Source organism: Aythya ferina (genome assembly GCF_964211825.1).
Source record: "Aythya ferina genome assembly, chromosome: 25".
Classification (NCBI taxonomy): Eukaryota; Metazoa; Chordata; class Aves; order Anseriformes; family Anatidae; genus Aythya; species Aythya ferina.
Window position 1 is genome coordinate 378067 of NC_140323.1, and position 19081 is coordinate 397147.

Genomic DNA, 19081 nt, shown 5'->3' on the forward strand with positions numbered 1-19081 from the left:
GCAGCCGAGCCCCGAGCGGCCGGGCAGGCCGAGCGCCGAGCCCGACCACGTGACCGCGCGCCAGGCGGAAGGGGCGACCCCGCCCCCGCCGGGCCGGAAGCGGCGGGGCCCGGACCGGGGCCGGGGGGGGGCGGCGGGGACGGGCCCAGCGCCCAGGCCCGCAGCTGGGGCGCGCCTCGAGGGGTCGGTGAGAGCCGAGGCCGCGGTGCCGCGGTTGTAGCCGCACGCTGCAGGTCGGGTCTGGGAGTCAGACACGGCCTTCCTCTTCGTGTGTGTTACCCAGGGGTTCTCTGCGAGATCCTTGGGGCCGGATCCACCGGGGCCGGGAAGCCCGGGGTCTGTCGGGGGTCTGCAGGCGGGCTCTGCCTTGCAGCACCCGAAGCGTGACCCTTCGCCGAGGGCCAGCCCTGGGCTGGGGCAGCACCAGCGCTGCAGTGCGCGGAGGCGAGCAGTGCCCAGCAGGAGCTGCGGATGGGACAGCACTGCTGGTTTGTGTTAAACGGGACGAGTGATGCGTGTGTTCACACACGAGATTCAAGAAATAAAACTTTCCGTTTCCTTTCCCTAACAACAGGCTACTCAGCAGCTCACCGCTCTGCTACCTGACGAGGGCACGCCTCTCTCCTTTGTGAAGGACTGCATTTCCCTCAGCCTTATTTTCTTCAGACTTACAATAAACGCCAAAGCAGGAAAGTACAGAACACACCGCGGTGAGGGCTTGGCTTGAAGCCCTTTGAAATCTGCGGGAGCCTTACATGCTTTGTGCCCTGGGCTCAGTGAAACTCATCCCTTGAGAGAAGGGGGGGGGGAACTTAGCTCTCCAGGCTCTCTCTCCTCCTCCCCCATGTAATTTTGCAGCTCTTGTCTGCTGGTGGGGTAAGGAGCATAGCCCTGCACATGGTCTGATCCCTACACTTCCATCTTTTACTGGTACTGAAGCCTGGAAAGCAAGCATAAGATCAGCTCCACACAGCACCCTGCACTGCATGTCTGTCACAAGTGGCACACACATACCAAGTTAAAATAACATCCTTATCTCCCCAGGCACCTGCTCACAGAGTCCCAAGCTCCCCAAGCCTGGGCCAACAGGCTCGCAGTCAAGTAAGGTTTGTCCCAAACAAGTTGCTGCACACCCATGGCTGCTTGTGCTGAGGCAGGCACTCAGCCAAGTGCAACATGACGGTAGGGAAACTGGAGCAACTTCAGCAAAAGAGCAAAATTTGAGCAGAAGGAATTGTGAATGCACATAAAATACCCATCTGCAGACAGCAGCTCATATGAACGGACCTCAGACGATTAGAATGACTTTGCCTTCTCTACATGTTCTATTATTCTTTCAGAAGGGTCCAAAAAAGAAAAAGCGAGAGATTTTAGGCTTCAAGTTAGCTTGACATGAGCCCAACACTACAATATACCGTGTAAGAAATTCTGTAAGCTCTCTGAATTAGTTTTCTTGGTGAAGATCTCCCTGTTACACAATTCTTTTTATCTAGAAAAATAGCAATGAGAACCTGTGCTGCAAAAATGCAAAGCAAGTCCACAGCGTAGCAGTTGCCCTAAGTGTTTTAGCCTTGTACTATGGGGAGCAGAGTTAGAAACACCACTGAGAAGAGTGCTTTAGGGTGTTCCCTACCAGCCTGCATTACATGCTTGTTTGCCATGGAACACAAAGTACGTTTTACTTGCGTTGCTTGGCAGCAACCTAAACCAACAGGGTCCATTCCCTCCTCTCCATAGCACAGGCAGGGTACACCTTCAGGGGGTTTTCTACTTGGTTACAGGAAAGTCAGAACCAAACCACCTGTTTCAGTGCAGCACTTGGAATTCCACAGGCAACTGCGTGGAAGGAGCTCGGCCGGGCAGCCCTGCTCCCAGAACCATAAGGCTGCCCTGCCCTCATGACACACCAGTGTTTGATCACAGCTTGTTAAAACACTTTTGAAAACTTGCCAAAGGGAACTCAGCTCTGTTCCTAGCTCCTCTGTAGGCTCGGTAAAGCCTTGGGTGAGTTGTTTCATTCCACTGGGGTTTGGTTCTCAACTGTTGGACAGAGATAAACAGCTCCAGTGCGTTCTGTGCATATAGATTTGGGAGGGCTTTGGTCTGAATGCTATTTTAGTTTTCCTGCAGGGATGACTGTAGCGCGCAGCCCCAGATATGCCATAGCCAAGCTAATAGTTGGCTACAGCTTCTCCTTGTCACTGCTGCGAGCAAAACACACCTCTGGTAGCAGTGTTGGCATAGTTCTGTGCAGCTGAGCTGGAACCAGCACAACAGACGCTCCGCCTCTTGGCTGCACTAACACTTCCCATGTGAGCTAGGTTGCTGGTAGGAAGAGAAGAAAATTTTGGAAGCATGCATGAAAGACAACAAAACCTAGAGGACAGCTAGATACTAACAGACTTCAGGGAAAGCTGAATGATTCTCAGAAACCTTAGAGTTATGCATTGCTAGTACCAGTTTTTCCCACTAGGCCGTGTTTGGTTTTCCAGGATTTTAGGACAATACACACAAAAAAAGTATTTCAACACCTAAGATTAAAAGGAGGAAACATGTCTGGCACACTAAAATGCCTCACGCATTTTAAACGCTGTGCATCTCCAACATGCTGACTGTTGGTAAAGTCTCTCCTGCTTCGATTGCCTTTTAAATCTGCAGAGAGTTTAGTACTTTGGTTCTATACAAGTTGGATAATTTCTTTCTGAAGCGGCAGCAGTTACCATTTATGCTCTAGTAACAGAAACCAGCATTTCTTCCGTAGTTTTCACTAAGTGCTCAGACATGGGGAGCGGATCCCCAGCCTCTGAAGTCTTTGCAATTTTCACTTGTTTGTGTGTTCTAATGACCAGTTGCCTCTGCAAAGGATTAACATTGACAACTCCATTTTGCTCAGAGGTTCACCTGGAGGCTGTCTGCTTTATTTAGGGTTGATAAAAAAGAGGAAAGGCTGGATGCCACGCAACACGAGCGGCAGAACACATAAGATCTCAGAGGTCATTTGCAACATACCTAAATGGAGCAGTGACTCAGAACGCAAGCATTCGTTCTGAGCAATGGAGAAGCTGCACGCTGAGAGCGGGATGTGGAATATGGGAGTGCAGGCAGTGTTTCCCTCGCCTGCCTGTCAAGCGAGTTACTTACATTTCAACAGCACAAAAGTACAGCCTGTGTCTCCAAGGCAGCCAGCAACAGCAACAACCTCAAACATAAGGCAATTAATTCCCTGTCAGTCTCAGATGTTACAAAAGATGCAGGTGCCTCAACTCGTGCTGACCTGCTGGGGCTCTGCAGTTTAATTTTGACTGGCAAATAATCCACAGAGAAGCCTCCAAGAAACAGGAAGCACAGACCACAAGAAGTTTGAGCTGCCCTTGCTACCGCTTTTGAAGTATATTTCTATGGTAAAACACAGAACGCTGCTCCATCATTTCCAATATCCCATCCGGGGGCTGGCAGGCAGAGCAATAGGCAGCCCCACCGAAAGGCACTGCTTGTATTTAGTGATCATGTCACAGCGCCTGGGAAGGCACAGGGTTAGGAGTTAGGACTCGTGTTTGTCAAGTAGCTTTGCAAACATACCCACTCTGGCAGTCATCAGGATTACTGTTCATGACAGCCTTGTTTTTAGACAGGTGTGGCTGCTGCATCTACAGGCATCTTTGCCTTTCACAAGCCCTAGCTTTCTTAAAGAGCAAACTTTTTTTTTTTTTTTTAACATCTGATTTGATTCAGGAAATTCAACCATCTAGCTGACTGGCCTTGGGAAGACCTCACAGGACACTACATTCAGAAGAAGCTCCGATCGTCTTGAAATCATTTGAAACATTGTGTTGAAAGTAATGAGACAGTTTGGAAAAGCTGAATAACAAATTAGTTTGTTACTCCCAGTAAAGCACCTAGTGACCAGTTCCACTTCACTGTTGCTGTCACAACCCCACAGCAAGCCAGTTTGTAATCTGTTGCTAGTGCAGTTCTGCAAAGATAACCAGTGTCTTCAGACTACAGCTCCCTGCAGTTGACCTGAGTGCTGCAGTGCCCGGTCTCTAAGCTAACAGAGACAATTTTGCTGTTCAGCCACAGTATTCCTTCCAAACAATGCTGCTAGGACTTAACGTTTTACACCAGTAAGCAGATGGTTCGTTATCTTCTATCGCATTGCCTGATAAGAACAAGCAGCGGACGGGGAAAGCAACAGATCTAGCAGAATGCTAACAGTTACCGAAGTGCTATGCTGTCAAGAGGAAGAATTCAGGCTTGCAGGCTCGAGTGCAGAGGTTGTAGAGGATACAGCAATCCATTCCAGAAAGTCCAGAGCAGAGGAATTCACACAAGTCCTATTTTTGCCAGCCAGTGACCTGAAAAAGCTATTTACAATTAATATGAAAGCGGTGCTTTCAGAAGAGCAGAACTGCATCCAGCTGCAGTTGGCAGGATGCAAAAGCAGTGCTGGCTGGAGGTATTACAGCGATTAACAGACTTTAAGACACTTTCTTTTTAAATTATTTTTATTTTTCTACAAAATGTATTTTATTTTATTTTATTTTCTACATTTCTTTAAGCACCAATTTTTAAAATGTACCCTAATAAATAATATTTGTAATGCACCTTGAATTGCTCATTGTCAATGAGGTATTACAGGTACGTAGAAAAGAGGAATCTCCAGGACTGTTAGATTTCCCCCCTTCTTGCTTCTCTCATCACACACAAACCCATTACTTAAAGTGCAGGCAGCTCACGCCCTCTGCTGCTCAACTTGTATCAGCCTGGCAGTCTTTTGCCACGACATGTAAACCACCGCAAAAAGCAGGTAAAAGGCACAGATGTAGTGGGACCACGCTGCCCATAGACAGCATGGGTACCCAACAGATGTAGACAAAGACATAAAAATAAATAAGCAAAAAAAAAATCTACAACTATTGCTAGTTTTCTTTCTCCTCTAATAAGAGGTAAAGACAGTAAAGCCCCATAGCTGAGCTCCTCTCTCATGATGGGAAATGTGAACACAACAAATGGGATGCAGCATTAAGTTAGAATCACTGCTATCAGCTACATTTGACCTGGCAGGCACCATGCAATTTTCAGGATGCTTCTCCCCTCCTAAGGAAACCTTCTACCACCCTGTCAAATTTCTGTGAGGAATTCTGCTTTAAGACATTTAAAGGAACGAGTAAATACAACTCTGCAAACCCACTTGGAACGTGCTCATCAGCAACAGGCGACTGTCTAACAGCGCCAGCTGCTATTGCTACTCCTGACTGTTCTCCATTCTGTTCTTCCTTCCCTTTTTCCCTGGACACGTGACAACCAGTACAACCTTCTTTGGAGCAGAAAGCTGACGCACAGAAGTTCTGCTGAGGAACCTTAATGCCCCTTGGCCCATCAGGCTCCTCAGTATGTTTTTCTGGGGACTCATAGACAACTCCTTGGGACACAGAGTGTCTCTTGAAAAGAGCTTGCTGGCACACAGTCCTCTGTGTCTTTGTTTTGCTTTGCTGCTGCAAAGACTCTTGCACAGGCTTTGGGATTTTGAGGCCAGGAAGTGCCTGGTGGTCAGAACTTAGATATTTCTGAAAGTAAGCCTGGCACATGTCGTCCCTAACAAGTGGGATGACCGAGCAGGGTTTCAACCACTTCACAAACTCGCACAACTCTGAAAAGGACGAGTGATCTGAGTACGGGATGGGGAAGATGTTGGGGTGGGTGATCTTCACGGGCCTGCCGGTGGGGAGGATAGCAATGGTAGGATGCGTCGTGTTCCAGCTGACGAGGGTGTCCCGGCGGATCTCGGCGACGTCCACAGCGCGGATCCAGCCGGCCCCCTCCTCGGCGGTGAACACGTTGGGCATCTCCAGCAGCCGCATCTCCTCCAGGCGCGAGGGGCTCACCACGACCCAGGTGCCGAACTCCACCGCCAGCTCCACCAGCAGCGCCTCCTTCCCCAGGCTGTACACACCTGCGAGGGAGAAAACCGTGAGCCGCGTGCCGGGGCGGCGAGGGACGGCGCGTGGTCGAGGCGGCACTCACCGACCACCACGCGGTGGGACGGGTGCGCGCGGATGAGGCGGGCGGCCTGGCGGGCGGCGCAGCTCCGCGAGGGCAGGGGCTGGCACGGGCGGCAGTGCGTGGTGTCCAGGTACAGGCGGTCGATGCGGCGGCCCCTCAGCACTGGTTCGTGCTGCATGGCGCCGGCGTAGCGGAAATCCCCTGCGGGAGCGGGGTGTGAGGGCGCGGCGGGCGCGGCGAGGCCGCGGGGGCCCGGCCCGTACCTGTGTAGAGGATGGTGCCGAAGGCGCCCTCGAAGAGGAACATGACGGCGCCGGGGCAGTGGTTGGCGTCCAGCAGCGTCACCGTCACCTCCTCGCCCAGCGCGTGGCTCTGCCCCACCTCCAGCGGCCGGATCCAGCACCGCGGCACCTGCGGGCGGGCGGAGCCGTGACGGGGCCGTGACGGGGCCGGGCCGGGCCGGGCCGCAGCGGGGCCGGGCCCCGCGCACCTACCTGCAGGCGGTGGTGCAGCAGGCGGGCGGTGAGCGGCGAGCAGTAGAGCGGCCGGCGCCAGGTGCTGGACAGCCCGGCCGTGTGGTCCGCGTGCATGTGCGACAGGAAGAAGAGCCGCGCGCCGCCCGCCCGCCGCACGCTCCAGAAGTCCACGGCGATGGGGGTGCCGGGCAGCACCCTGCCGCCCATGGCGCCGCCGCCTCCCGCCGCTTCCCGCCGAGTGCCGGGGGCGGCGCCGCGCAGGCGCGGGCGGGGCGGGGCGGGGGCGGCGCGTGCGCGGTGCCCGTGCCGGTGCCGGTGAGGGGCGGCGTTGCCCGTCCCGTCCCGTCCCGTCCCGTCCCGTCCCGGCCATGCCGTACCTGGGCGGCGAGGAGGCGCTGCGCGACCTGCGCCGGGCGCTGGGCAACCCGCACGTGCAGGCGGACCCGCTGCGGTACCGCGCCGCCGTCCTGCGCGTCGTCCGGTGCGGGGCGGCCGGGGGCGGGGTGGGGGGGCTCCGGCGGGGGGCGGCCGGCGGCTGACGGCCCCGTCCCCGTCCCCGTCCCCGTCCCTGTCCCCGTCCCCGTGCCCGCCGCAGGCTCATGACGCAGGGCGCGGACGTGTCGGGGCTGTTCGCCGAGATGGTGAAGGCGGGCGCGGCGGCCGACGTGGTGCAGAAGAAGCTGGTGCACCTCTACGTGCGCGCACACGCCCCGCGCCTGCCGCGCCTGGCGCTGCTGGCCGTCAACACGCTGCGCACGGACTGCGCCGACCCCAGCCCCGCCGTGCGCGGCCTGGCGCTGCGCAGCCTCTGCAGCCTCAGGTGCGCGGCCCCCCCACACACACACCCCACACACCCCCCCTGTACCCCCGGCCCTGACGCCCCGTCCCCGCAGGGTGCCCGGCGCTCAGGAGTACGTGCGGCAGCCGCTGCTGAGCGGGCTGCGCGACCCGGCCTCCTACGTGAGGCGGGCGGCGGTGCTGGGCTGCGCCAAGGTGCACGAGCTGCAGGGCGACGCCGAAGTGGGTGAGTGGGGTCTCGGGGGGGGGGGGGACGGGGCGGCGGGGACACGGCGCTGTGCCCGCGGGGTCGGGGCGGGGGGCAGCCTTCGGGTCTGGTTGCAGACGGCGCCCTGGTGAACGAGCTGTACAGCCTGCTGCGAGACCAGGACCCCATCGTCGTGGTGAACTGCCTCAGGGCTCTGGAAGAGATCCTGCGGAAGGAGGGGGGAGTCGTCATCAACAAACCCATCGCCCATCACCTCCTCAACAGGTTGGTTCCCGGCCGTGCCGCGGTGCTGGGGGCCTCGCTCTGGTGCCCGGCGTTTGTCCGCCGGCGGAGCGGGTGTCCCGGGGCCCCTGTCAGACCTGGAGAGGCGATCCAGGACAGAGCTGCCTGTCCTAAAAAACGTTTTGTGCTAAGGTCTTAAGAGACATCTGAGATGCCCTGCTTTTCCAGGGAGTCTTTGCTTCTGGTTTGTTAGGAATTGCAAGCTAACGTGATTGTTTTATCTTTTTTAATCGTGATAGCATACGCAATACATTTGTGACGTGGGTGTTCTGGTGTATCTTTTCCAACAAACTGAAAGATGTCTAATTCATTAGATATCTATTGCTTGAAGAAGTGATATATATATATATATTTTTTTTGGCAAATAATTCTATATGATACAGCAAAAGCAAGATAATTGCTGTGTCCAGGGATCTTGTCTTTGTTTCTCTGGCTGAGAGCACAAGCAAAAGTGCGCAGTTGGTACAAATTTAAGCCTACATCAGAAATTGGTCAATTGTCTTGAGATAAAATTGTGGTGTCTACTTCTGAAATACAGCATTTGATCTAGAATGGAGCATGCAAGCAACTGGCAGGCTACAGCCACTACTCTGCACAGCACGGATCTTCGTGCACTTCTTGACTCCTGCAAACTGTGTTTTTTTTCTTGGCAGGATGGCCGACCTAGATCAGTGGGGGCAAAGTGAGGTGCTTGCCTTCCTGCTGCGTTACAGACCCCGCTCTGAGGAGGAGCTTTTTGACATTCTGAATTTACTAGATGGATATCTTAAAAGCAGCAGCCCCAGCGTCGTGATGGCAGCCACCAAGCTTTTCCTGGTCCTAGCCAGGGAGTACCCACATGTGCAGGCAGATGTTTTGGTGAGAGTAAAGGGACCACTGCTGTCTGCCTGCACTTCGGAGAGCAGGGAGCTCTGCTTCACTGCACTGTGTCACGTGCGCCAGATCCTCAGTAGCCTCCCTGGTCATTTTAGCAGCCACTACAAAAAGTTCTTCTGCTCATATTCAGAACCGCACTACATCAAATGCCAGAAGATGGAAGTGTTGTGCGAGCTGGTGAATGATGAAAATGTGCTACAAGTGCTGGAGGAGCTGAAAGGGTATTGCACTGATATATCTGAAGAGCTTGCCCAGGGGGCGATCTCTGCTATAGGTAAGAGCTCTGCCTTGCCTCAGAAGCAGCTGCAGCCCTAGATCTTTAAGGTGCGCCTTTCTCTGCTGAAGTATATCCAGGCAAATGCCGAATAGCTAATCTGTTCTGAAGCCCTAAGTAAATCACCCTTCCCAGGAGTGTTTCATGGGTGTTTCTAAACCACGATGGTGTTGATTTTCTCAGAAGTCCTGGTATTGAACTGTTTCTGGCTGAGTATAATGTCTTTGAGTCTTTTTCAGATGTCTGCTCTCTTATGAGAAGCTCTAAAGAAATGAACTCTGGACTGAATGAAATCCTTTCATCCCATTAATGAGTGTTATAATGTTGAGTCTTATGGAAACTGTAGAGCTGCTATAATACCAGCTTGTTTGAGTTGTGATGGAGGCAGAGTTGAGGTGATTTGGGGCAGTTTAGTTTTGGTTTTGCAAGCTTTAAAATACAGAAGTTTTATGGCGTTCCTCAGGAGAAAGCCTGGGATGCTAAAAGGCTTTTCTCTTGTTACATTTAAGAAAAGTTCAGACTTCTTCTGAGGTAAAAGGAACCTTTTTCTTCAAAAAAGGAATGTATCCCTTATGTTAGGTATATGCGCTCATCTTACTACACTTCCAGAAAGTATCGTCAAAATAGAAAAGGGAGAAGTTCTTTCAGATGAGTTTGTGATGAATAGTTGGGCTCACGTTTCCTATTTCACTCTGATTTACTGGTTGCCTTCTATGCTCTTTGGTGTCTCTGCAGGCAATATTGCTAGGACGTACACTGAACAGTGCATGGGGATTCTGACAGAGCTCTTGGGGTTTCAGCAGGAGCATATCACCTCAGGTAATCATCTGCAGGTTTTTTTACATGGCTTATGCTTTAAGGAAATGGCCTTGTTGGGGCTTGTGATTCCAAAATTTGAGTCTTTAGAAGGCATATGGCATTTAATTTAATTGGGATCTTCAGGTGGAAGTCTCCCTGGTGGGGTGCGGGTATGTTTTTTTCACTTCCTTGGGAAATGGTTATAGCTGTATTGATGGTCTGGTAAGATATGCGGGCTCCCTTCTGTCTGCCATCTGTTGGCTCCAAGGACTGAGGGACTCAGCAGAGGCATTTTAGTGGCTATTTGTGAAGACCTAGCTGGTCAATAGTTCTAATCTTGAATTCTTTCTAATGGGGACCCTTGGCCTGTGTCTTTTAAACTTTTGTGATTTCTCTTCTGCTGTCTGATTCAGCTTTACCCAGACTTCTGTCTTCTGCTGCTGTCAAATCTAACTTCATATCTGTGCTATTTCTGCCCCCCTTATCTTAATGCTCTTGCTTTCAGCTTTCAAAGTTGCATGCCTGAAGTCGTCTGTTGAATTAGGTCTTAGTAGTTGCTGTAGTTTGTAAGTGTGCAAGAGCATTTAAAATATTGACCTAAAGTTCACGAAACACGTTTTGAATTGGTGTTAGTTTCAATTTGTTGTTGTAACATTGTATGTCTGAGACATCATGAGTCAGTCTCTTTTTAAAGCCCAGGGAATGTCCAGAAGAGAGATTACTTTCCGGCAGCCAGAGGAACAATCTGAAGTTTCAGTACTTTGTTTTAGACTTCGTTTAACTTTGCACTGACAAGAGCAATGTCATGGGATTTTGAAGAAGGGTGTTTCAAAACAGTCCTGAGAAATGCACCAACCTCTTTAGCTCAGACTTTGCAGTCTTTTGACTGTTTTATACATTTTTTATTTATCTTATTTTATTTATTTTGCCTAATGGTTTTGTAATTCTTGGGGAATGCTGAGAGTTTTGTTCCATTGCAGCGGTAGTTCAGGCTTTTCGGGACCTGGTTTGGCTGTGTCCCCAGTGCACGGATGCAGTGTGTCAGGCGCTGCCTAGCTGTGAGGACACCATCCAGGACAGTGAGGTAAGGTGGCTTTATGCCTTGGGCTAGCAGCTGTTGAGGATGGGTGGAATCTAACTCCTTGAGTTTCGTGTGGCTTATGATTGGCATTACGAGGATCAGAAAGCTTCAGAAGATTTGTGCTCGTGTCAGTTGATTCCATGTCACTGCTGACTTTCTGGTAAACAGCACTGCTGTCCTGGTAAGCATAGTATGTGCTTTCTGTGGTTCCTTCAGGGCAAGCAAGCACTGATCTGGCTCCTGGGGGCACATGGTGAGAAAGTACCAAACGCCCCCTATGTTTTAGAGGACTTTGTGGAGAACGTGAAATCAGAGGTGTTTCCAGCAGTAAAGATGGAGCTTCTGACAGCACTGGTGCGACTCTTCCTATCTCGTCCTGCTGAATGTCAGGACATGCTAGGGAGACTGCTCTATCACTGCATAGGTGGGTTTCCATTTTCAGCATTGTGTTTCATTACAGTGGTAGTACAGGCTTTTTAGGACCTGGCTTTGCTGTGTCCTCAGAGCATGGATGCAGTGATGGCATCCTGGCTGTGAGGAGACCACTGAGGATGGCAAGGTAAGGTGGCTTTATGCAAGGGGCTGCTACATGTCCCTGGTTGGTGAGTGTAACAGTTTTCTGCTCTGTCCATGGGAATCTGTGTTTAGTAATGAAGGGTTACTCTGGAGAAATCCGAATGCTAGAATTGTCTCTCCTAAAACTATGTTCATCCAATTCCCAGAGGAGGAGAAGGATATGGCAGTACGAGACCGTGGATTGTTCTACTATCGCCTCTTACAGTCCGGTGTGGAAGAAGTGAAGCGGGTCCTGTGCAGCCCTAAGTCTGACCCCTCCTTGGGGCTCCTGGAAGACCAAACTGAACAACCAGTGAATACGTGGGTTTCTGAGTTTAATACTCTTGTACCTGTTTATGGCAGAGCACGTTGGGCGCTTGTCACTGCTCAACAGCCAGTGGAATCCTGCTACGCTTTTTCTCCTTGTACCGACTCTGGGAACAGAGGCACAGGTAACCAGCCTCACCCACGTCTGGGTTTCAATTTCCCTCATACATGGATTTCTTGTGAAAATTATCACAGTGCTTTGAGAGTGCTGTTTAGTGTTCTGAATATCTTGTACAGTGTCTGGCTGATCACAACCTCATTAGCCTAGGGAGATCACAGAATCACAGAATTGTAGGGGTTGGAAGGGACCTTGAATGATCATCGGGTCCATCCCCCCGCCAAAGCAGGTTCCTTAGAGCAGGCTGCCCAGGGGGGTGTCCCGACGCTGCAGAAGGTGCCATAATTCCAACCTTCTTCTTCTGATGGCCTCCTGAGAGGTTCTTTGGGAAACTGTAAGTAGCACAATATATGCTGCATCTCACATGTTTTTGGTTTCATTTCAGAGTCTCTGATTTCTGAAGGGAATCAAGAAGTCCTCGAAGTTCATCCTGATACAGGCAACCTGACCTTAATTCCTGATGTTTACCTGACTGCAGAACAGTTTGAGAAGACCTGGCTGAGCCTGGACATTAGCTGCCAACACTCTCTGCCGTGGGGCAGAACTGTTCATCCAGATACCATACAGACTGCTTTTCATGTTGTCCACATCCATACTATTGCTATGAGCAAAGCTGGTGTCCAGCCGTGGAAAGCTTATTTCAGCGCTCAGGATGACACTGGTTGTCTCTTCCTAACAGAGCTATTGCTTGAGACAGAAGATTCGGAGATGCAGGTTTCAGTGAAGCAGAGTGAGGCAAAGCCTGAGGCGCTGCAAGCCTTCATGTCCGTTTTCAGGACTGCCATGGGAGCAGTTGCTGGGCTGAAATCCTGATTCATCTCTGTTCCCAGTGGGATGCTTGCTCAGGGCACAGGCAGAGTTTACTTCTCTGGCTTCAATTTGCTGTTCCTGATGCTCGTTCCCTACTTTTAAACTGTAGGAGTGTTATCAGCCTTTCCCCGGAGCAGTGTTATGCACAGAAACCACATGCGGTATGAGGGTAGCGGTTTGTGTGAGTTAACGAGATTGAGTTTTGTACCTGGCATCACTTTGACAACCTCAGTCAGCTGTCAGTTCTTGCACCAGTAATTGAAGAATTGCTGTTAAGATTATTAATCTGTATGGAAAATCATTTTTTGATTATATTGTGACTTAATTTTTCTACTTTTTGCTGCTGTCATTTGCAGAATTGTTTGTATTTCAACCTTATTTTGATTTGTAACTGTGACTTACTTCTGTTAGTTTCCTGTCGGGCAACTGTCATGTCCAGGTACTGATCACAGTCTTGTACAGGCTTATACTTCCAGACTGGACTTTATTTCTGTACCCCTCCCCCCCTTTCCTTTTTGTGCCTAAATGTCTACTGCCCCAGCTTTTTAATGTATGAACTTTTTCTTTGTTTTTTTTTTTTTTTTTACATACATACTTTTTGTGTTCCTTGCAATTTAAGGAAAGCAAAATAAATGATCCCTGGAGATCTCAGGGCCTGGCTGTCTCTTTCCACCAACTCTTTCCTTCTTTCTCTTTGCTTTATTTTCTGTTTGCTTAGCTTATTAAGTGTTCTCTGAGAAGAAAGTATCACTTACTGTAGCTGGGCCACTTTAATTAGCTAATGTGTTTTTTTTTCCAAGAATATTGTAATAAAAGAATAAAAGAGTTAAAAGAGTAAAAAGTTATAAAAGAATAAAAGAGTTTATTTATATAAAAGAGTAATCAGAAATTACTATGACAGCAGTCCCTCTGTTCTATTGAAAGTTGCATAGAGCTGGACTTTGCATGATGTCATGAAACATTTCCTTGTCACAGCCGTGAAAACCCTCTCTGGCAGCATAACCATTGTTCTTTCAGTCACTTTCAGCCAGGGCATGGAGAGGAACAGGAAGCGTTGCTCCACTCAGCTCTGTGCAGAAGTCCATTGAGTGTTTTATACAACGGCAAAACCCTAGAGAGGTCTCCCTGGCTTAAGATTAAAGTACACTGGTTACTGTAATGGCCTTACCGTAAGTGCAAGGTGTGGCTTTATTAATCCTATTCTGTAAAATATCTTACAGTTTTTAAGGACTGTATTGTAACGATAATTGTGATACGTCTTTCACACACCTCACGGAAACACTGCCATCCCTGTTAAACAACAGGTTTTAGATTTTATTTTTGATTTTCCAAATAAAAACATGAATCATTCGTGACTGCTTTCTGATGTACTTATTTGCTGGTCTCTTGGCTGAAGTCTGTGGGTTAACCATCAGCCCGATGGTTACAGTGGATCCTGAGATAACTGCGCTCCATCCTGCCTTTGTTTCACACAGGATTTGTACCTCAGCTTCCCTTGAAGCAAAGCTTTCAAGATTCTTTATCTTTAAAGATTGCGTGCAATAAGTTGTTTCAGTCTAGTGTGAAAAGTTACTGTGATGGGTGGGCCGTCTAGGGGCGAATTCAAATTTAGTTAAGAAGTTGACTGTAGCAGGGCTCCTGCTACCAGTTTCTATAAGTACAGGAATACAACGTGCATATGGGAGGTGCATTGCAGGACTCATATTACACAGTTTTCAGGAAAAAAATGATAGCTTCTTGGTAACCTGTCCTTCCCTGACCAGTAGCTAGTGTGAATCTAGTGTCGGTCTGGGACAGGGACTTCCAGTTTCCAGCCTTTTGTCCAGGTACCTTTCCTGAAGAATGAGCAGGTGAGCACTGTTTGGCTTCTTGTAGTTCTTTATTTAAGTTAATCTTCATGCTAATGGCTTATTTTGAAACTAAACCACACCCATAGTTTGAATGATCACAGTTAAGAGAGCAAATATCTGCATGCTGTGCTGTTCTGGGGAGGAGTCTTCCCAGAAGGAAGGGCTTGTGCAGTTACGGGGAAAAGGAAGCTAAAATTCAGACACCTGAGAAGAGGAGCAGCTACAGAGGCATCTGGTCCTGCCTTCAGCTTCATTCAGATAGCTGGGAGAAAACTGCAATGACAACGTTTGAGGAACAGACGGAACACGTTGTGAACGCCTTATACTATGATCTCTTACATGACGATGAAATTGATAATCGATGTCTGCAGACAGATTCAGGAGGTAAGACCTAAAGTTTGGTGGGAAATGGGAGAAAAATCTTGTTTGTTTGCTGAAGATGTTGGAGAAGTGTTGTGACCGAACAGCTAAAGGAAGGAGGTTGTAACTTGGCACTGGTTGTTGGGCTTTTTAAAATACAGACCTGTGATGACCTCCGAGCTAGCTCTGTTCTGGGGAAGAGTTAGAGTGGGGTGGGCTTGTCTGAACCCCGTGAAGGCCAAACTGCAGCCTGATTTATTGGGCCAGGGAAGTTTTGGGGGGGGTTCTGATAAGGAACGACCGCGCTTCTCCCAGGCGAGGGCGGGCAGGGGGCCCCACAGCTCCCGGCAGCCCGGTGAGCTCGCTGCCTGCTGGGGCTCCCATGGGGAAGGACAGAAAGTTGCACCCGGCCAGCCTTTCGGAGGAGCGTGGAGGCAGCAGTCCGCTGCTCTGCTGAACATTGCAGAGAGCTGGACTTTGCATGGTGTCACGAAACATTTCCTTGTCACAGCCATGAAAATTCTCTCTGGCAGCATAACCATTGCTCTTCCCACTTCAGTCGCTTTCAGCCAGGGCATGGAGAGGAACAGGAAGCGTTGCTCCACTCTGCTCTGTGCAGAAGTCCATCGAGTGTTTTATACAACGGCAAACCCTAGAGAGGTCTCCCTGGCTTAAGATTAAAGTCCACTGGTTACTGTAACGGCCTTACCGTAAGTGCAAGGTGTGGCTTTATTAATCCTATTCTGTAAAATATCTTACAGTTTTTAAGGACTGTATTGTAGCGACAATCGTGATATGCCTTTCACACACCTCACAGAAACACTGCCGGTTAAACAACAGGTTTTCGATGGAAGCTCTGTGTCTGTTGTCTTGCCCACAAAGTCTCCAGTCAGCCTGGTGCTCGTTTCCCTCTGGTGGATCGGGTGCTGTCAGCTCCCTGAGCGCCGTGCGATGCCCACCGAGCGCCTGCAGCCGGACAGAGCCGGGGGGCAGCGGCAGCCGTGCCAGGGGCTGCGGGCAGAGGAGGGAGGGAAGAAGGTGGCTGGGTCAGGAAGCAATGCTGAAGATAAAGTTGCTCACTACTCTATTTTGAAAGATCCTGCTTTCAGTTCCTTATGGTCTTGTCAAACTTGGAAATATTTTTGCTGAAATTTTCAGTGATGGGTAGCTCCTTCTGGCTGAATATTCAGACATATTAAAAAATAGACTTTTTTTTTTTTTTTTCTCAGTGTTTTTAAGGAGAAATGCTTTAACTGAGGGAAAAAAAAAAAAACAACACCACACGTAACCCCCCTATAAGTTGTTTAGCTGAGACATACTAATGGTTTTTATATAAAATTTTGAAATTTGTGAAGTATGTCTCCTGTTCCTTTGAAAACCTTCCCAAATTTAGATCGCTATGTGACTTTGAAACGTTGCAATTTGCACTTACTCAGAAGAGACATTGAGTTTGATATCTAAATTCTCTGATGCCTCTCCATACACCATGATCTGCAGCCTAGCAGTGCTGGGGGAATCTAAGCAGGACTTTACCAGCTGATCAATGGGAGTGTGTCCCTGGAATCAAAGGAAGGAGAGACTAGGTGCTCTCCATCCCTCTTTTTCTTGCTTGCCTTTGGAAGCGCAGAGGGAAGGAGCTGCCTGAAACCTGGAAAGGTAAAAGAGAGGCCCTGGGGATGTCTTTGCAGCAAAACTTGGGCATAAAGCATCTATGGTGAGAGGAGAGACCTGGACAAATCGATGGTATGGAGCTGCCTGTGGAACCTCAATTAAATCCCTCTAAATCTATGAATACTTGAATGACTGTACAGTATTTCCTAAGGACGTTGGTTTTAGATATCCTATTGTGTCTTGTCACAGGTTTACTCTGCATTGTTGTCCCAAGTGCTTGAGACACTAACTACCTTAGCTCTCTTAAGGTAGCTTTGCGAATGTAGTATGTGTTAAATATGCTTGGTTGTAAGTTTATAATCTCCCCTTTTCTCTGCCTTTTAGTAATACATTATGCCATAATCCTTTACCCTACTCTCTCTCTGCTCATTGTTTTAGGGCCTGTGCCATTTGCAGGAGAACTTCCAAGTGATTTTGACCCAGTTATTATTGCCAGTCGTCTGCGACAGATCGGGGACCAGTGCAACATGGATTTTGAAAGGGTTTCCTCACAGGCTCTTGCTGAAGTACTCACAGGGAAGGTAAAGGATAACTTGTCCTGTCTGGCCCTGGGCCTGCTCTTTGTCTGCAGGGCAACCTGGAGGCCCTTTTGTGTTGGAGAACAGCAAAAGCCTAGGGAGAAGACCAACTTATGCTGTAGGAGTCAGAGGTGTCTGAGGGAAAGGGACATGATAGCCAGCAGCCTGCCTCTGCTCATTTCTGTCTATCTGGCAGTGTATGAGCCACCAGAACAAAAGCTAAGCAAATGACTGTAGGACCTGCTCAGTCCTTTGCCTTTTTCCAGGTGGGTGATTTCTCACAACTTTTCTCCTTGTCTCTTCCAAGAGAGCTGCTTTTTATCACCTGAGTAGCCCTGGCTCTGCCTGGGCTGGTCTGTCATTGCAGTAGATAATCTGCAGCCTGGCACTCGTGAGGGGCAAATACTGTGTGCAGGAGGAAGGCTGTGATGGGAGAAGACCAGGTGCTCCAGGTGGTCTGGCTTGAGCTTGCCCTGAAGTCTTAGATCTCCTGCCAGTATGGTTTTGGTTCAAATGCTGCATGTAGTTCTAGCTGAAGGTTTGTTGCAGCTCTGGCTACAGCTGTCCTCCCCAGTCCTTCAAACGTGCCTCCTGATGCTGTAGTTTGCACAAGCTGCAGTAAAGACAGAAGCAAATGAGAGCCCTGCTCTGAGCATCCTATGCTGTGTGGATATCACCAGGGAGTTGTGGGGCCCACCTGCTTTAGTCATGGGTAGAAGAAACAAATGCAGTAATTCAATTGAATGTTGGATTTTGAGCCAAGACTCACTTATCCAGTGATCATTTAAAAAGGAGAAGCTCAGACTGCCCTCTTGATGCTTGCAGATGGAGAAGTTCGGGGCTGCTGTGGATTCTCTCAGCAGAAGCTGGAGTGACCAGAACCCTGAGATGGTCTATGAGAGAGCTTTTCTCTCTGTTTCTGTGAAACTGATGATGCATATTCTTAAGAAAGTCCCCTCTATGTTTCATCCCAGTCAACTCATAACAGTGATTAATGGAAATGCTCAAGTGAAAAACTACATTGAGGCCCATGGAGGATGGGTAAGCACACAAAGTTCGCTGTGATGTTTGAGCATTTCTGGCTCTGTCCCTTTGTTTCTCTCAGCTTTCCCACATGGTGTTCAGCCTGGCGCCTATCTTGGCTGGTCACTGACACCCAGCCACCCAGTGTTCCCTCCTTGACCCATGCATCAGCCAGCTCCTCTTGTAGCTGTCAGAACACAGCTTTGCTAAATGCCTTGGTGAAGACTCACTGAAGTCAGTATCAAAATTCCCAACTGCTCCTCTGTGTCAGGATTTAATTCCTTATCTCAGTGCCTTGGGAGCTATTAAGGATTAGTCAAACAAAAAGCACTTTCCTGTTGACATACCTCTATGGATACCACCTGGTTCGTTTTCTCTGTGGAACAGTGAAATCAGTCCGGGAGAGGGTCACAGTGGAAGACACAAAGCCTGTCTCGCTGTCCCATATCTTTCCCTTCCTGCCAGCTCCTTTAAACTTACCTTGAATTCTTCCTCTAAAATACATACACATGGATTGTTTTTTGTTTGTTTGTTTTCAGGAGAACTTGGACGACTGAGAGGAAGTGTTTTACTACTTTCCAAAAAGTTTGGATTTCATTGATTTAAGTGGGACAATTGCTTCGATATTTATTTAGATTGCCAGAAGAATCATACAAATAAGAACTGTGTAAAAGATATTCTATATCACTACAACTAAAAAACAATAAATGTTATTATTTGTTTTTCTTCTTGTATCTCTTAAATGTGTTCATAAAAGTGGGCTTCACTCTTATTCAAAGGTTAAAGGCTTAATGCTGCAGTACTAATTTCAGACTCATCAGGTAATATTTGCTTTAAAACATTTCCATAAACAGATCTAATTACTGATTATAACTAAACTTGGTACAGCTAGTCCGAAGTTTCTCTACAAAATGTGAGATATTGAAAAGATTAAGGTTGTGATAACTTTTTTTTATCTTTTTTTTTGAGGTGGTTGTTTTCAATTTATTTTCATTTCATTTAGTTTTCCCCACCTATGCAAGTAGAGAAAATGGATGGCCTCAGAGAAGTTTG

At 49.0% G+C, this 19081-nt stretch overlaps 3 protein-coding genes and 1 long non-coding RNA gene across 5 annotated transcripts; 3 read left to right on the forward strand and 1 right to left on the reverse strand.

Moving 5' to 3' along the window:
- Positions 1-45: 45 nt before the first annotated feature.
- On the forward strand, positions 46-951 carry LOC311423828. Its single transcript, XR_014685914.1, has 2 exons — positions 46-488; positions 575-951. It is a non-coding gene; the product is annotated as an uncharacterized lncRNA (long non-coding RNA).
- A 1932-nt stretch (positions 952-2883) lies between these two features.
- DCLRE1B (DNA cross-link repair 1B) lies at positions 2884-6705 on the reverse strand. The gene is made up of 4 exons (XM_084498147.1): positions 6498-6705; positions 6267-6414; positions 6025-6204; positions 2884-5953 (listed from the first exon to the last, which is right to left on the reverse strand). Exons 1-4 carry the CDS (start codon positions 6684-6686, stop codon positions 5079-5081), a joined length of 1392 nt encoding a protein of 463 aa, XP_084354273.1. The 5' UTR covers positions 6687-6705; the 3' UTR covers positions 2884-5078.
- An 80-nt stretch (positions 6706-6785) lies between these two features.
- AP4B1 (adaptor related protein complex 4 subunit beta 1) lies at positions 6786-13956 on the forward strand. 2 transcript variants are annotated; one of them, XM_084498145.1, is made up of 10 exons: positions 6786-6960; positions 7075-7299; positions 7373-7503; positions 7602-7749; positions 8421-8917; positions 9653-9736; positions 10696-10799; positions 11013-11220; positions 11519-11803; positions 12182-13956. In XM_084498145.1, exons 1-10 carry the CDS (start codon positions 6848-6850, stop codon positions 12607-12609), a joined length of 2223 nt encoding a protein of 740 aa, XP_084354271.1. In that variant the 5' UTR covers positions 6786-6847; the 3' UTR covers positions 12610-13956. The 2 variants fall into 2 exon arrangements, with proteins under 2 accessions (XP_084354271.1, XP_084354272.1); XM_084498146.1 differs by having other exon boundaries at positions 6822-6955.
- Positions 13957-14602: 646 nt separating this feature from the next.
- BCL2L15 (BCL2 like 15) lies at positions 14603-18753 on the forward strand. Its single transcript, XM_084497704.1, has 4 exons — positions 14603-14840; positions 16866-17008; positions 17831-18046; positions 18568-18753. Exons 1-4 carry the CDS (start codon positions 14735-14737, stop codon positions 18583-18585), a joined length of 483 nt encoding a protein of 160 aa, XP_084353830.1. The 5' UTR covers positions 14603-14734; the 3' UTR covers positions 18586-18753.
- The last annotated feature ends 328 nt before the right edge of the window (positions 18754-19081 follow it).

Bases quoted from the DNA above. Each gene is read 5' to 3' on its own strand.
- DCLRE1B (XM_084498147.1), bottom strand. From the start codon at position 6,686: ATGGGCGGCAGGGTGCTGCCCGGCACCCCCATCGCCGTGGACTTCTGG. The intron at 6,205-6,266 runs GTACGGGCCGGG...CCGCTCCCGCAG, and splicing joins CGGCACCATCCTCTACACAG to GGGATTTCCGCTACGCCGGC. The intron at 5,954-6,024 runs GTGAGTGCCGCC...TCTCCCTCGCAG, and splicing joins GTCCCACCGCGTGGTGGTCG to GTGTGTACAGCCTGGGGAAG.
- AP4B1 (XM_084498145.1), top strand. From the start codon at position 6,848: ATGCCGTACCTGGGCGGCGAGGAGGCGCTGCGCGACCTGCGCCGGGCG. The intron at 6,961-7,074 runs GTGCGGGGCGGC...TGCCCGCCGCAG, and splicing joins GCCGTCCTGCGCGTCGTCCG to GCTCATGACGCAGGGCGCGG. The intron at 7,504-7,601 runs GTGAGTGGGGTC...GTCTGGTTGCAG, and splicing joins GCAGGGCGACGCCGAAGTGG to ACGGCGCCCTGGTGAACGAG.
- BCL2L15 (XM_084497704.1), top strand. From the start codon at position 14,735: ATGACAACGTTTGAGGAACAGACGGAACACGTTGTGAACGCCTTATAC. The intron at 14,841-16,865 runs GTAAGACCTAAA...TCATTGTTTTAG, and splicing joins TCTGCAGACAGATTCAGGAG to GGCCTGTGCCATTTGCAGGA. The intron at 17,009-17,830 runs GTAAAGGATAAC...TGATGCTTGCAG, and splicing joins CTGAAGTACTCACAGGGAAG to ATGGAGAAGTTCGGGGCTGC.